The 16,725-nt window shown below is 49.4% G+C and overlaps 2 protein-coding genes across 3 annotated transcripts in view; both read right to left on the reverse strand.

Moving 5' to 3' along the window:
• The window catches only part of JAML (junction adhesion molecule like), a 38,425-nt gene extending 33,091 nt beyond the window's left edge, over nt 1-5,334 (reverse strand). Inside the window, exon 1 of the mRNA XM_006761590.2 lies at nt 5,070-5,334. The gene's annotated coding sequence lies outside the window, so the exon portion shown is untranslated. The remainder of the gene's footprint in view (nt 1-5,069) is intronic.
• Nucleotides 5,335-11,790: 6,456 nt separating this feature from the next.
• The window catches only part of MPZL3 (myelin protein zero like 3), a 33,141-nt gene continuing 28,206 nt past the window's right edge, over nt 11,791-16,725 (reverse strand). The window contains exons 4-6 of one of the 2 annotated variants that reach the window (XM_015562495.1): nt 14,883-15,048; nt 13,272-13,332; nt 11,791-11,908 (exon numbers count right to left, since the gene is read on the reverse strand). In XM_015562495.1, the coding sequence (XP_015417981.1) occupies nt 11,882-11,908; nt 13,272-13,332; nt 14,883-15,048 (254 nt within the window). In that variant the 3' untranslated portion in view covers nt 11,791-11,881. Of the gene's footprint in view, nt 11,930-13,271; nt 13,333-14,882; nt 15,049-16,725 lie in introns of both variants that reach the window. The other variant, XM_015562494.1, reaches the window with a different exon arrangement.

Genomic DNA, 16,725 nt, shown 5'->3' on the forward strand with positions numbered 1-16,725 from the left:
CCTTTAGTCCAGGGGTTGGCAAACTTTTTGACTCGAGGGCCACAATGGATTCTTAAACTGGACCGGAGGGCCGGAACAAAAGCATGGACGGAGTGTTTGTGTGAACTAATATAAATTCAAAGTAAACATCATTACATAAAAGGGTACGGTCTTTTCTTTTTTTTTTTCAGTTTTATTCATTTCAAACGGCCCGGATCCGGCCCGAGGGCCATAGTTTGCCCACGGCTGGTAGACTGTCGATTCCCACTTGGGTTTTTGCCTCCGTTGTAAAATATTTATTGACTGTGAAGATGTGGGCTTATTTCCGGGCTCTGTATTCTGTTCCATTGGTCTGTGTGTCTGTTTTTATGCCAATGCCAAGCTGTTTTATTTACTTTGACATTGCAGTACAGTTTGATATTAGGTAGCGTGATTCCTTCAATTTTGTTCTTCTTTCTCAAGATCACTGTTGCTATTTGGGGTCTTTTGTGGTTTTGTATAAATTTGTGGAATATTTGTGACATACACCCTGGTGTCTTGACAGGAATTGCATTGAGCCTGTAGGCTGCCTTGGGTGGTGCGGACATTTTAATGATGTTAATTCTTCCTGTCCATGAACGGGTATATGTTTCCGCATATTTGTATCTTCTTCAATTTCTTTTTTCAGTGTCTTATTATTTCCCAAGTACAGGACTTACACATCCTTGGTTAAATTTCATTCCTAGGTATTTTATTCTTTTTTTAAGCACTGTAAATGGAATTGTTTTCTTAGTTTCCCTTTCTAATGATTCATTATTGGTGTATACAAAATGATTTCTGGATATTTCTTTTGTATCCTGCTACTTTACAGAATTCATTGATCAATTTTAGTAGTTTTTTGGTGGCATCTTTAGGGTTCTCTATGTACAGTATCATGTCATCTGCAAATAATGACAGTTTTATTATTCTTCCTTTCCAATTTGGATGCCTTTTATTTCATCTTCTTGTCTGATCGCTGTGGCTAGGACTTCCAGTACCATGTTGAGTGAGAGTGGTCAAAGTGGGCATCACTGTCTTGTTCCTGATCTTAAGGGGAACACTTGTCGTTTCTGCCCATTGAGAATGACGTTGACTATGGGTTTGTCATATATGGCCTTTATTATTGAGGTATGTTCCCTCTATTCCCACTTTTCTGAGAGTTTTTATCATAAATGGGTGCTGGATTTTATCAAATGCTTTTTCTGCATCTATAGATATGATCATGTGGTTTTTATTCTGCATTTTGTTTATGTGGTATATCACATTTATTGATTTGCAGATATTGTACCAACCTTGCATCCCCAGAGTAAATCCCACTTGATCATGGTGTATGATCTTTTTAATGTATTGCTGGACTCGGTTTGTGAATAATTTGTTAAGGATTTTAGCATCTATGTTCTTCAGATATTGGCCTATAATTTTAATTTTTTGTAGTGTCTTTACCTGGTTTTAGAATTAGTATAATGCTGGCCTTGTAAATGAGCTTGGGAGTCTTCCCTCCTCTTGAATTATTTGGAATAGCTTGAGAAGGATATGTGTTATTCTTAGAATGTTTGGTAAAATTCATCTATGAAAGCCAGTGGTCCAGGACTTTTGTTTGTTGGGAGTTTTTTTTATTATTATTACTGTTTCATTTCAGTAGTTGTAATCTGTCTATTCAGATTATCTGGCTCTTCCTGATTCATTTTGGAAGACTGTATGTTTCTAGGATTTTATCCATTTCGTCCAAATTGTCCAATTTGTGGGCATATAGCTGCTCATAATATTTTCTTACCATCTTTTGTATTTCTTTGGTGTCAGTTCTTACTTGTCTTTCATTTCTGATTTTATTTATTTGGGTCCTCTCTCTTTTTTCTTGGTGAGTCTGATTAAAGGTTTGTCAATCTTGTTTATCGCTTCAAAGAACCTGCTCTTGGTCTCATTGATCTTTTTACATTGTTTTTTTAGACTGTTTTGTTTATTCTGCTCTGACCTTTTCCTTCCTTCTGCTCACTTTGGGAATTGTTCATTATTCTTTTTCAAGGTCCCGTAATTGTCAAGTTAGATTGCTTATTTGAGCTCTTTCTTGTTTCTTGAGATAGGCCTGTAATGCTATGAATTTCCCTCTTAAGGCTGCTCTTCCTGTGTCCCACAGATTTTGGGTTGTTGTGTTCTCATTTTCCTTTGTTTCAAGGTATCTTTTGATTTCTTCCTTGATCTCATTGTTAACCCATTCACTGTTTAGTAAAATGTTATTTAGCCTCCATGTCTTTGTGTGTTTTTCAGTTTTCTTCTTGTGATTGATTTTTAGTTTCACAACATTATAGTCAGAGAAGATGCTTGATATGATTTCAATTTTCTCAAATATGTTGAGACTTTTATGTGTCCTAACATGTGGTCTATCCTAGAAAATGTTACATGTGCACTTGAAAAAATGTATATCCTGCTGCTTTGGGGTGAAATGCTTTGAAGATATCATTTAAATCCATTAGATCTAATGTGTCATTTAAGGCTGCCATCTCGTTGTTGATTTTATGTCTGGAAGATCTATCCATTGATGCTAATGGGGTGTTAAAATCGCTATTATGACTGTATTACTGTCAATCTGTCCCTTTATGTCATCAAGATTTGGTTTACATATTTAGGTGCTACTATGTTGGGTGCATAAATGTTTACAAGGGTTATATCTTCCTGTTGGATTGCTCCCTTTATCATTATGTAGTGGCCTTCTTTGTCTCTTACTATAGGCTTGCTTTTAAAGTCTATTTTGTCAGATATAAGTATTGCTACCCCAGCTTTTCTTTTTCCTTTCCATTTGCATGAAATGTCTTTTTCCATCCTTTTATATTTAGTCTGTGTCTTTCTTTCGCTCTCAGGTGGGTCTCTTAAAGACAGCATATATATGAGTCTTGTTTTCTTATCCATTCAGCTATCCTATGTCTTTTGATCAAAACATTTAAAGTAATTATTGGTAGGTACATATTTACTATTATTTTATTTTTTAACTGTGTTCCTGGGTTTTTTTCTTTTTCCTCTTCTTCTTTCTCTTCCTGCCTCCTTCCTCTTCTTTCCTTCTCTCCCTCCTCCTCCTTCTTCTTCTTAAAGCAAGCCCTTTAACATTTCTTGTATACTGGTGTGGTGGTAACAAACTCCTTTAGTTTTTCTTGTCTGGGAAAACATTTCTCTCTTAATTTTAAATGATAGCCTTGCTGAATGAAGTAGCCTTGGTTGTAGGTCCTTGCTTTTCAATGTGTTGAATATGTAATGCCAATCCCTTCTGGCATGAAATGTTCCTGTTGAGAAATCAACTGACAGTCTTATGGGAGCTCCCTTGTAGGTAACTAACTGCCTTTCTCTTGTGGCTTGAGATTTCTCTTTATCTTTAACCTTTGGCATTTTAATTATGCTGTGTCTTGGTGTGAGCCTCTTTGAGTCTCTCTTGTTTGGGACTCTCTGAGCTTCTTGGACTTGTGTGTCTTTTCCTTCACCAGGTTAGGGAAGTTTTCAGTCATTATTTCTTTAAATAGGTTGTTAATCCCTTGTTCTCTCTCTTCTCCTTCTGGTATCCCTATGTTGTGAATGTTGTTATACTTCATGTCCCAAAGGTCCCTTAAACTACGCTCATTTTTTTAAAGTTCTCTTTTCTTTTTACTCCTCGGATTGGGTGTTTTTCCCTACCTCGTCTGCTAGATCACTGATTGATCCTCCACTTCATCCAACCTACTGTTGTTTCCTTCCAGTGTATTCTTGATTTTGGATATTGCATTCTTCATTTCTGACTGGTCCTTTTCATGCTGTTGATCATCCTGATAATCATTACTTTGAACTCTTTAGCCGATAAATTGCTTGGGTCCATTTCATTTAGCTCTTCTTCTGGACAATCCGCTCGTTCTTTCATTTGGGGTCTGCTCCCTTGTCTCCCCATTTGGGCTGCCTCTTTGTGTTTGTTTCTGTGTATGAGATAGATCTGCTATTACTCCCAGTCTTGTTAGGGTGGCCTTACATAGTAGGTGTCTTGTGGGACCCAGTGGCACAGTGTCCCTGATCATCTGAGCTGGGTGCTCTGGAATCCCCCTTGTGTATGTAATGTGGGCCCTCCTCTTATAATTGACTCTTGATTGCTATTGGCCCATTCGTGCATGGGATCGACCCTCTGGCTGACTGTGATGCTCAACCCTGCCCGTGGTGTGCAAGCTGCTGTGCAGGTGCTGATCACACGAAGCAGAATTCCCTCAGCAGGGTGGTGCCTGCTGAGATTTCCCTGCAGATATGCTGCTTGTGGCGCTTACTGGATCCCTGTTCTGTTGTTGTCTGAACCAGCAGGTGTATTGACTCTGGGCCTTTTCAGAGAGACTCCAGTGCAAGCCAATTTCAGACACTGCCTGTGACTGGCCCTGGGCAGCCTGTTTGAAGCTACCAGTGATACACAGCTTATGGCTCTCTCTGCTGGGCCTGGTTGCATGTGGAAAGCACTAAGCTGCATACCAGGCTGGCTTTCGGCAGCACCAGGCCGGGGGGGGCAGGTCAGCCAGTGTTTCAAAGCTCACAGAGATCTGCCTCCGCCTGCAGGCTCCAGTTAGACTTAGAGCCTCTCGTTGTACTCCTCAGCAGGGCATAAGCTCCATGGGGGGGGGGGGGGCATTGCAGTAGGTGGGGCTATTGCTGCCCCACAGGCTATATGTATGGGCCAGACTTCACTGCCCAAGAAAGATGGCTTCTACAATATAAAGGAATGACTCAGCACAGGGATCCTGGTGGCTGAGCCCTTACCTCTCTCCCCAGAGCCACCAGCCTCAGACTCTCCTCATGAAGCTCTCGTCCACTCTGCCCTCCCTCCGCCAGAGCCCAGGGTAAGTGACTACAGACAAAATTTGGGGCATTGGCCCTTTAGAGAGGATGTCTGTGTCGCTAACCGTCTCTCCCTAGTGGACAGAGACCCCATTGCTTTTCATAGCTGGATGCTATGTGGGCTCTTTTCCCAGTTCTGGGGCTCTAGGCTGGGGAACCTGGCTTGGCGTTTAGACCCCCCACAGCTGAGATATCCCTCCAGAACTTCAGCCGCTGCCTATGACAGCCCGCCAGCCCTCTCATACCTCTGCACTTCTTCCAGTCTCAATGTGGCTCCTTCTCAAAGTCCTTGGTTATATGGCTTCTCTCTAGCTAGTCTCCAGTTGGTTATTCAGGATGACTGCTCTATAATTTAGTTGTAATTCCAGTTTAGTGCTGGGAGGAGGTGAGTATAGCTTCCACCTAATCTGCCACCATCTTAGTCTGCCTCAGGAATTTCTAAATACACATGTGTGTATATATAAATTCAGGAGTATATACCTGACTAATAAAATTCTCAATTTTACATGTGGGTTGAGGGTGCAGACCCTCAAAAATCCAAGTATAACTTTGGACTCCCCCAAAACTTAACTACTAATAGCATTTTTATAACATACAAAGTATGTATTAATCGACTGTTTGTTATTAAAAAGTGCTAGTAAAAATAATGAGAAAATATAGTTACAGCTCTATACATACTTATTTTGAAGACTACATATAAGTGGACCCACACAGTCCAAATTCATGTTGTTCAGGGGTCAACTATTTATACACATCGGCCCTCAAATAACCTCATTTTTTTCAACATCATTTCATTTATAATGATTTTTTTAACAATGATTCCCACCTGTCCAGTGTTGCTCAATGGTTGAGCATCAACCTATGAACCAGGAGGCCACAGTTCTACTTCCAGTCAGGGCACATGCCCGGGTTGTGGGCTCAATCCCCAGTGTAGGACATGCAGGAGGCAGCCGATCAATGATTCTCTCTCATCATTGATGTTTCTCTCTCTCTCCCCCTCTCCCTTCCTCTCTGAAATCAATAAAAATGTGTATATTTAAAAAAAATGATTCCTAGCCAGGGCCACTGTCTGAAGTTCGCACTTCTCCCCATATCTGTGCGGGTTTCCTCTAGGGAGTCCGGTTTCCTCCCACATCCCAAAGCTGGGCTCGTTAGGTTAACTGGCACAGCTCCACTGTCCTGTGCTGAGTAGGTGGGTGTGGGTGTGCGTGGTCCTGTGATGGAAGGGGTCCTGTCCAGGGTGGTTCCTTCCTTGCCCATGAGCTGCAGCGATAGACACAGCCACCTGCAACCCTGAACTAGAGAAAGTGATCTGGAAAGTAATTATCTTACTAGTTTTTATCAATCTTTCCTAAACGTATGTGTAACTCACTTTTATTTCAATGCTTATTATCAGAAGTGTTTGGGTCTTTATTTAGACGTTAGGTGATGCTTTTGTGAGTAGGAATATCCTGTAAGAATGTAACTCTTGATTATATCAATCTATAGCAAGATCGGTTTCAGTACACATCATTTCCTTTATAGTCACAGTTTCCAAGAACTTATTGATGACATGAAGTGACATACAGTATATGAAATAAATCTCAGTCTTTAAAAATCCAGAAAAGCATTCAGATGCACCTTAATAATAACAGACTCCCTTTGAATTCTCAACTTCTGCCCTGTTCCTTCTCCACGGACTGATTTATCTCCTCAGCAGATATCTTTGAGATAATTCTACAGAGTAAGTTGTCTCCTACCTTGGCTAAATGTTCCGACCTGAGCTCATGGCTCTTGCAGTTATAATCACTGGCAAATATCTATCACTCCTGGGGAGTTGTAACTCAAGATCCACTTCCCTATCATTAAACGTGTAGGGGAATTGTCCTCTTTGACCCAATTATGACAGAAAAAAATCTTCAGAAAAGAGACTCCGAACTGTAAGACCCCCACATATTTCATTACAAGACAAAATCGGGAGAGGTGCTGTCTCAAAGTGCCTGCCCCTCGTAAGGACAACCAACCACTGAGCAAAAGCACTGCACAGCCTGCCCTTCTCCACAGCCGTCCGCCTGGGTTCTGCGTGCCCTTCAGGGTCTCCAACGGCTTTAGATATGAGTCCACACAACAACCACGAGGCATGAACCTCTTAAAATAGGTCCTCGTTTTTCCTATTAAGACCATTTAATGCAGACTGATAGGGTACGGGCTTCTTGAACACCGTCTAGGTGGCAGCCGGCAACCCTCTACTGTCAGTGAAGCAGGAGGGTAAGAAGCTGGGAAAATTCCTGGGCAAGTGCCATGGGGAAACTGAGACGAGATCATTAAACAAGGCCAAACAATTTGAACGCTTTACAGAGACTCTATCTTCCCTCGCCAAGGCCACTTGAGAGCAAATGGTTCATACCTCCCCTCCCTAACCAGAGAGCACAGAGCTTAGATCACGCTGGTCAGGCAGACAGATAACAAAGACCCAACTGACGCCATTTGTGCCAGCCAAACCCAAGGACAGATGGAGCCAGGGCAACAAATAACCACAACAACAACTAGAGCCAGACAGACCCAAGATAAAAGCAAGGCGGTGAAAGTGACCAGAGAATAATCCCAAACTCCCGACAGGCTCACCGTGAAGTATCAACATTTCGAAGGCCACGCCTGGGAAACTAATGAATATTCTGTAAGACCCTCCCCTGAGGCCTCCCTAGGACTCCCGCCAGCAGAGAGAGAAAACCCTCCAAACCGGCCTCTTCTCAGGCATGGGCTGTTTACTTTCTCCTCAGCTCTCAGGGTCCCCACAAGTAATGCTCTCTGGGGGGCAGCAGGCAGCAGCAGTTCATCCCAAGCTGACCCCAGCTGAGCCCGTCTCCAAGGCCCCCCTTCCTGACTTACCCGTGAGCTGACAGCAGCCTGTGTGGCTCACTCCTGGCCCTGTCACTTGTGCTTCCCAGTGAGTTCACGCAGCCCAGTGTGGCTCACTTCTTTCCTACTCTTTCTGGAGCTAAGCACAGCCCCGTCTGGCTCGCTCCTGCTGCTGCCTCTACCTCAGCCTTCCTGCCTCTGACCCAGCTCTAATGAACACACTCACAATCACCTGGACTCGCGTTGTGAAATCTTTCCTGCACGCGGTCAAGAACCCACACCCTCCGGGCCGGCCTCAGCAGACCGCTCCGCCCGGTGTCCGTCTGGTGACAGAGGGGACCTGGAAGTCTTACTCCCACTCACCCTCCCGACCAGGTGACCTACCCCTGCCACATCGGTCGTTCCCGAGGCCGGGTCTACACAGAGGTGACGAGCACGGACAACGGCCCGGCTCTCATGCGAGGTCTACGTCCCTGGCTTCTTGAGGTTAAATGTTAGTCTGTCTCAGGCTGAGAGGGAACACAGGGAAGGAGTCTCGCCATAGGCCCAGGACAGCCGTCAGGGCTCTGCCTGAAGCCGCAGGTGTGTGGTTTTCTGCACTGAGCTGAGCTTCAAAGCTTATCATCACCATTTACTCTTCTATTAAGAGCAAACCTCACTCCTCTGTTCACTCTCCACTGCAGAAAGGCAACTGCACGCCCGCCAGGCGACCTCTGATGGTCCCCCCACCCGGAGCCCGAGGTCTGTGATCGAGGCCTCGCCATCCCAAAGGGCTACCGCTAAGGTTCAGCTCCTTCTGAGAAGAAAGTGCAATTGCTGCTCAGGAAACACAAAACAGCCACTTACCGGAGAGGAGGCCGCCTGAGTGTCTGACAGCCGCTCGCTGCAGCCGGCCTGATGGCGCCGGCGCGGGGAGGCGCGGTCAGAGCAGGCAGATGCGTGCGTCCCGAGGTGGCTGTGGAGGCAAAACAGGAACCTCTGCGTGCAGGTTCTCCTTTCCGTCTCTGGCCCGCTACCCCGTTTTCGTGAACGCTCCCAGGGTAAATCCCTGGGAGAGCAGCAGCTAGGAGAGCAGCAGCTCAAGCCCAGACCTGAGGGTCCCCCCACCAGGTCAGCAGCTCTCGGGGGGTCCTGAGGGAGCAGTCAGCCTCGTGCACACAACGTGCAACACATTGAAGATGGACACAGAACGCGTTTAGGACATACCCACCTCTCTGATTCCTCCCTCGACCCAGTGCCCCGCTCACCACCCACCTGCCTTTCCCCTGCCTGCACGCACCCCCCAGAAGCCCGGGGGTGACCTGCACCCCCCAGATAAGAGCTCAAGGCTTCTTGGCTTCAAGGAATCTTTTGCTTTTAAATCACCGCTTCCCAATCAGTGTTCCCACGCGCAGGCCTTCTCCCACCGCACTTCGCACCGCGCCGGTGCCGCTTGCTCTTGTCCAGGACTCTGCCCCGGTCCGCACAGCGGCGCTGGGAGCCAGCCCGTCCCTACTGCGCCCGCATGGCCGCTGCCCGCCACCAACACTGGGACCGAGGATTTAAAAATCCCTGAACCTTAGCAGCCGCTCCAGCCCCAGGAGCGGGCCTCGCTGCTCTGTCCGCGCAGGCCTCGCCGGAGAGCCGCTCAGGAGCCGCTGCTCGCTGCTGAAACCACAAGCCTGCCCCTTTCCTACGGCAGTTCTCCTCTCACATGTCAATACGCACCAGAAAGTGCCGAGACGGTCATTGGCTCTGATGTGGCAGAGAGATCAAGGCTCCGGTGTCTGCGCACCCGGCACACCCTCCTACCAACACAGAAACAAAAACCGCAAGGAAATGGCAGTTCCGTCCAACAGCGCAGCGCGGGTCACGGGTGGAGCGGCCTCTTCTGCTGCGAAGGCGCACGCGGTGCGACAAGATGGCAGCCTGGACCCGCCCCGTGGCTCTCTCCACGGCGCCCCTGGGACCCTAACGGAGTGACACCCAGAACCTGCCGACTAGGGAGGTGGCCCCCAGTTTTCAAGGCAGGAACGTGCCCCTCGGAGCCCCGGGCAGAGATGAGCTGCTTCCCAAGAAGCCGCTGGCCACAGGCCTGTGTGAGCTCACACTCTGATGGAATCAAGGGGTCAACGCGCAAAACTCCTGAGGTCACGTAACCGCACAGAAAGGCTTCGTCGGCCAGGGCCTTCTGAAGGCCGCCAGCCCCTGCAGACGGCAGCATTCCATTCCTCTTCTCGCCCGGCCTGGTTTCTAGTGCGACAAAACCTCAGGGGCATCGGGAAGAAAAAGAGGGAGACCTGCACCCAGGCCAGGTCAGAGCCGCGGTAAAACCAGCCCTTTCCCTCCTTCCACCTGGGGAAGCCGCTGTCCAGCTGCTCTGCTCCTGTGAGGGGAGCTGTGCCTGCCCCTGGGGAGGAGGAAGCTGGCGGCCGTGCTGTGAGGCGAGCACAGGCCCAGGCAGCAGACTGAACCCCCAGCTTGCTCCCCCCGTGAAGGGCGCTGTTGTTCATTTCTGGAGGAAGGAACTGGTTCAAACCACAATGAAGGCCACAAACAACATGACTGAGGAACCCGCAGGGCCTTCTGTCTAAGGTGACAGACATATCACACGGGCCTGTCCTCCACACAGGCCCGAAGGAAATGACAAGCAAACGCGGCGAAAACAGGATCCTCCTTCAACGGGACGTGGACTTGTCTGGGCTCCCGTCACAGCAGCTCGCTGTGGGAGACACGAGGACCCACAGAAAGGCCGCCTCGCCGTGAGAGCTCTATCTGGCAGTCCCCCCGTGGCCCCGTGACTTCTTACTGCTCACACTGCTCTCCTCTCCATGAGCGGCCTCTGACAACCACCGCCCCACCAAGCAGGCCCAGATGGAGGTGTCACCGCTGGAAATGTAAACTGCGAACCCGGCCTTGCCACTTGGACCTCCTCGCCCGACCAGGGTCCATCGTGATGTCTATGAACCAACCAGACTCTCCTCTGTGGACCAGGATAGCAAAAGAGGGCGGGGCAAGTCCCAGAGGCAGAGCCAACAACCCACAGTTTATAACCAGATCTGGGCAAAAACTGTAAAGGTGGCTTTCATGACGTCCCGTGTGCGGTGCCGTCCTAGGGACACCTCCCACCCCCTGGGAGGCCCATTGAGGGACCGCCCTGGGAAACGAAGATGGGAGGAGCATTGTTTCGCTGTCCGAACCCAGACGTGAACCCATCGCTCTGGCGCCAGGGGCTGCCTGCTGTCCTTCCGGACGGCCGCACACTCCCTAACGGCTTAGAGAAACCCCAGGCCCCAGGCGGCATCTGCAGGAAGTGGGGGCCGCTGGTGAAAGGTTTCGTGAGACCAGAAGGGGGAGTGTCGATTATGCACAACACCACTTCCCTGTCTCGCACGTTACAGACCAACAGACTTGGTGCATTTTAGAAATCAAAGACGTTCTGAAGGATAACATGGGTTAAAAGAATATTTCATTGTAAATAACCGGTAAAATGACTCTATACAGTCCCGCAGAATCTGCTGAAGGGTCTTTCTTGCCTCGGATCTTAAAAGTCCAGAAGGAAGCCAGCGGTAGGAGAGTGAATGACAAACTGCGCCCGGCAGGACAAAAGGAAGGCCTCCCTCTGCCTCGCCTCCCTGTCCCTTTACTTCGCTGGGAAGCCGGGTCAGAGCGTGGCTCCTGGTCCGACCACCAGGGAGACGGATGCCGTCCACGCCACGTCGCCCACGTAACTGCCGATGCGTCGCTGAGCGGCGAGGGCGGGCCGTGTGCTCACTCACAGCTGAAACTGTTCCCGGGGCAAAACCAGAGAACGCTTATCCCAAACGCGTCCCAGCTGCCAGCTCATCAGGAACCCCGAGCTCCATTTCCTTCCAAATAAAAGGCTCTGGCATCGGCAGTGTGGCTAACAGGTAGGGCCCTCCCTCAAATAACGGGAAGAGAAGGCGTAATACATCAAGAGCACGGCGAATTAAAGTCCCTCTCCTCAGGAAAAGGGTCCTTCATTCGATTAGAGGATGCGTGACTAAAGGGGTCCTTAGGAGTCTCTTCTGCAAGTTTCTGAGCAGCTCATAAATACAACAAGAAATCGCCAATCAGTAACTGGTTCCTAAAGTCTTTACTGGTGGGTTCCAGAGCCCTCCGTCCCGGCTGTCCCGCGGCTCCACTCCTCCGAGGGCTTCCGTGCTGGGGACGACTTGTCAGTGACTCGGTGATTGTTCTGACGTCCTGCAAACTTCCCTCAGTACGTGTCTTCGTAGTCCGAGTCCTGGAGAGGAAAGAGCAGCGGCTGTGGTGAGCACGGGAAGTATAATTAGAGTCAGAATTTAGCCAATGGCCACACATTAGGACCCCCCAAAGGAACCCAGTTTGGGGCAACACCAACATGAGGTGGCACTGGCTCAATCCCCCTATATGGTCTCATGGCGAATCTCTGCTTTGAAACCCTAAGCGTTCCCTCTTCCTCGGTGAATACTTTTAAAACCTCGGCACTCATAGGAAGGCGCCCGGAAGCTGCAGAACATGCAGAGCTGTGGTCTGGCGTTTAGGCCAGGAGTCAGGCTCTCTCTGAGTTTCAATCCCTTGCTGGCTGGGTGACCTTGAGTCACACTCTTTAACTTCTCTAAGCCTCAGTCTCCTCATCTGTAAAATGGGGATAATAAAAATACTGACACCACATAGCACAGCTCCGAAAACTGCATGAGACAATGTCTGTAACTCACTGAACACTGCCTGGCTCTTGGTAAGCTAAGCGCCTATATTCCAACTTGTACTCACTGCTCTGAACCTCACGCGGGCCATCTGGCGCTCCCCGGCACACCACACTTCTGCAAGCCATTCATTCTCCTGTTCTCCTAGATGACCGCGCATACCTTCCCCTCCCCCAAACCTCCAAAACCACCTCCTCACTCCCTTTGCAGCATGCAGGAGGCAGCCAATCAATGATTCTCTCTCATCATTGATGTTTCTATCTCTCCCTCTCCCTTCCTCTCTGAAATCAATAAAAATATATTTTTTAAAAAAAGATGCAATGAGCCAAAACCAGTTTGGCTCAGTGGATAGAGCATCGGCCTGCAGACTGAAAGGTCCCAGGTTCGATTCCGGTCAAGGGCATGTGCCTGGGTTGTGGGCACATCCCCAGTAGGAGGTGTGCAGGAGGCAGCTGGTCGATGTTTCTCTCTCATCGATGTTTCTGACTCTATCTCTCTCCCTTTCTCTCTGTAAAAAATCAATAAAATATATTTTAAAAAAAAAGATGCAATGAAAGCCATGTAATGAAGGAAAAACCCAAGGGTCTGCAGAAACGTTTGATTCCAGGCTCTGGATGCAGCCGGTCGAAGTCTCCTAGAGTGAGCGCAGGGCAGACACCCTCCATCAGCAGGTCCCCTGTCACCCAGCGGAGACTGCGCCACGGAGTCCCCACCCCAGTCCAAAGCCCCCACTCTGTGCCCAGGAGACAGAAGACAAAAACAACTGTTTGAGCTGAGGGAGTGCCCTGAACCCTAACAGACCTCCGTTGCCACCATGCTCCGGACCTACCGGCACGACCCTCTGCGGCCACCGAAGGCAAAGGGTCCCCGTAAATGAGCAAGAAGCGACCCCGGAACAGGGCACAGAAGGGCGTGGCTTACCAAGCACTCGGCACAGCGGACGCAGAGCCTCGCCATGCAGTCGTCCTCCTCCTGGTCAGTGCTGCAAAACAGGACCCCCCCCGCCCCCCAAACCATCACTGGCTCCGCACGGCACAGCCGGCACTGAAGTCCACAGCTCTGCTGTCAGACCCGGCTCTGCCATCTTCGGCAGGGTGCCTGGCAGGGGACTTCAGCTCCGGCACTGTTTCCTCATCTATAAAATGCAGATATTAGCCCGGCCGGCGTGGCTCAAGGGTTGAGCGTCGACCTATGAACTAGAAGGTCATGGTTTGATTCCCTGTCAGGGCACATGCATGCATTGTGGGCTCCATCCCCAGTGCGAGGCATTCAGAAGGCAGCTGATACATGATTCTCTCTCATCATTGATGTTTCTATCTCTCCCTCTCCCGCTCCCTTTCTCTCTGAAAACAATTTTAAAGATGTATTTTTTAAAATTATTGGCTTTAAAAAATAAAAATACTAAAATGCAAATATTACCTCTATGCTTAAAGCACAGTGGTTAGGAGTAAAAAAAAAATAAATACACATCAAACACATACCACAGTGCCTGGCACATAGTAAGTGCTCAATAAATGGGAGCTGGTAACAGCCACTCCTGTAGAAATGTACAGGCACCAGGCATGCCTGAGGCCTCGTGCTGGGTGGGGACAAGGCCATCGCTAAAGCACAGCCCCTGGGAGTGTCCCGCCTCCTGGCGTGAGAGGCCTGCTGAGCCGTAGAAGCTGCGCTCATGCAAGGCCACCAGGGTTTGAACAGGCTGAGGTAACTGCTGTGCAGCAAAGAGGAGGAGTGACTCCTCCCTGAGACTCGGGAAAACTCAAGAGAAGGGACGTTTCCACTGGGCCTTGGAGGGAAGGAAGAGTGTTCCAGCAAAAGAGGGAAAGGAGGAGGGGACCCAGGGGAGGGAGGAGGGTGTGGCGGGAGACGGGGCCGGAGTGCAGCTTGCTGAGAGAAGACAGAAGCTTGCTGTGGCTGAACGCGGAGCGCATGGGAAGTGGCCGGGAGCACGGCGGCTGTGGGAATCCTGCTGATTCTGAAGGAACGAGGCATCTACTTCACAATTTAAGTTCAGAACCAAAGGACCCATCGTCCGGTTTCCAGAGCAGGAAGCTCGTCCCTGCTGTCACCCCCATCTTTCCCCGATCTGCCCCCAGGTTTCACTTCCAGCCTCCCGTCCAGTACTGCTCCCCAGAACTGGCCTCTTCAAGAGGAGAGTCCATAAGCCAAACCGAGAAGACCAGCGGCCCGTGGTCTCACCGCTTGCGGAACCTCATGAACAAAAGGACCTGACCAACCAAACAAGACCCGAAGCCGGAGGCCTGGAACAACGGGCACCTCGATGTTGGGGGGCGAGAAGAGACAAACCCGAGGACTTACGTACTTCAATGCATGGCCCAATGGGGTGGGGGGAGATAGCTGTAATACTATCAACAATAAAAAGTAATTAAAAAGAAAAAAAAGGACATTTCACCAGCAGAACTAAGCTTAGCTGGGAGTAAGAAAAGTAAGGGTGCAGGGGCCGGGCACCGTCCACAAGGCAGGGATCTGAGAGGGTTAGGGTTCACCGCTCGGGGCTCCGGCTGCACTTACTCATCTGAAACCTCGATGGACGACTTCTTGTAGCCGGACTTGCTCCTCTTCCTCAGCCCCGCAGACTTCCTCACCATTCTCACCAGCAGCAGAGCCACCACCACCGCCGAGGGGACGAAGACGAGGATGGAGAGGAGGGCCACGGAGGACAGCATGGTGCCGAAGCCTGCGGGAGGAGCAGGTAGAGGAGGCCCTGCAGACATGTTCCTTTGACATGAGGTGGGTCTCACTTTTGCACTCACACTTTTCTCGTAACAAAAGGAATAGATTCAACAGACAGAAAGGTAAGAACTAAACATGCAAAACGGGTAAAAACTTACCCGGAATCCTATTACCTAGAGCAGTGATGGCGAACCTTTTGAGCTCGCGTGTCAGCATTTTGAAAAACCCTATCTTAACTCTGGTGCCATGTCACATATATACATTTTTTGATATTTGCAACCATAGTGTAACAAAGACTTATATTTTTGATATTTATTTTATATATTTAAGTGCCATTTAACAAAGAAAAATCAACCAAAAAAATGAGTTTGTGTGTCACCTCTGACACGTGTGTCATAGGTTCGCCGTCACTGACCTAGAGTAACGCTTTGTTATCTACCCATTCCATCTTCTTCCTAAGACACGTGACTGGGGTCTGCAATAGGGAGCACAGTGCATGTTTTTAAAAGTGTGAGTCGTATTTCATGTATCATTCCCAACCCCTAGTCACTTACTGCACAAGCACCTCATGTGTCAGTAAAGGTTCCTTCCAGATCTGACCTTTTGTAAAAATATTTTTTATTGGCTTTTAGAGACAGAGGAAAGGAGAGAGACAGAGAAAAACATCACCAATCAGCTGCCTCCTGCACTGGGGACCGAGCCCACAACCGGGGCATGTGCCCTGACCGGGAATCGAACTGGTGAACTCTTGGTTTCTGGGCCACACCGCCAGGCGAGACCTTTACAGTGGCTGCGTAGTATTCCATCGCCCTGTGTGGTTTACGGACTCAGTCCTCGAGTGCTGAACATTCGCGTCACCCCCGTTCTCTGAAGTTATGAACGACATTATGATGATCATCCTTGTACAAAAAACTTCATGTTGAGCTCTATTTCTTTAAGGTAACTTTTTAAACAGAATTCTAGATGGAAGAGTGCACACCGTTAAGACACCCGATTCACACTGCCAGCGGTCTTCCAGAGACACCGTGTCACTTCTGCTCCCACCACCAGGAGGAAGGTGCTCAGGTCTTGAAATGTATGGGTGACTGTCTTTAGAAAAATCATACAGTCCTGTATCTCTAAGCCTTCGGTTCAAATCCAACCGAGGGCTGGGATGCCACTCGTCCCCAGGAAGCGAGGCAGATAAAAAGGGAGTCCTTAGCCTGTTCTCCTGTCACCGAAAGGCAACTGCTGGTCTTCACAGCACAAAGGCGCTGCCTCCATCATGGGGCGGGGGCGGCCCTTCACCACGGGGCAGGGGACCCTTACCACGGGGTGGGGGGACCCTCCATCACGGGGCCAGGGGGCCCTTCACCACGGGGCGGGGGGGCCCTTCACCCCCCAGGAAGCGGCAGATAAAAAGGGAGTCCTTAGCCTGTTCTCCTGTCACCGAAAGGCAACTGCTGGTCTTCACAGCACAAAGGCGCTGCCTCCATCATGGGGCGGGGGCGGCCCTTCACCACGGGGCAGGGGACCCTTATAACATACAGTCCTGTATCTCTCTAAGCCCGGTTCAAATCCAACCGAGGGCTGGGATGCCACTCGTCCCCAGGAAGCGAGGCAGATAAAAAGGGAGTCCTTAGCCTGTTCTCCTGTCACCGAAAGGCAACTGCTGGTCTTCACAGCACACAAACGCTGCCTC

Source organism: Myotis davidii, unplaced genomic scaffold (assembly GCF_000327345.1).
Source record: "Myotis davidii unplaced genomic scaffold, ASM32734v1 scaffold97, whole genome shotgun sequence".
Lineage (NCBI taxonomy): Eukaryota > Metazoa > Chordata > Mammalia > Chiroptera > Vespertilionidae > Myotis > Myotis davidii.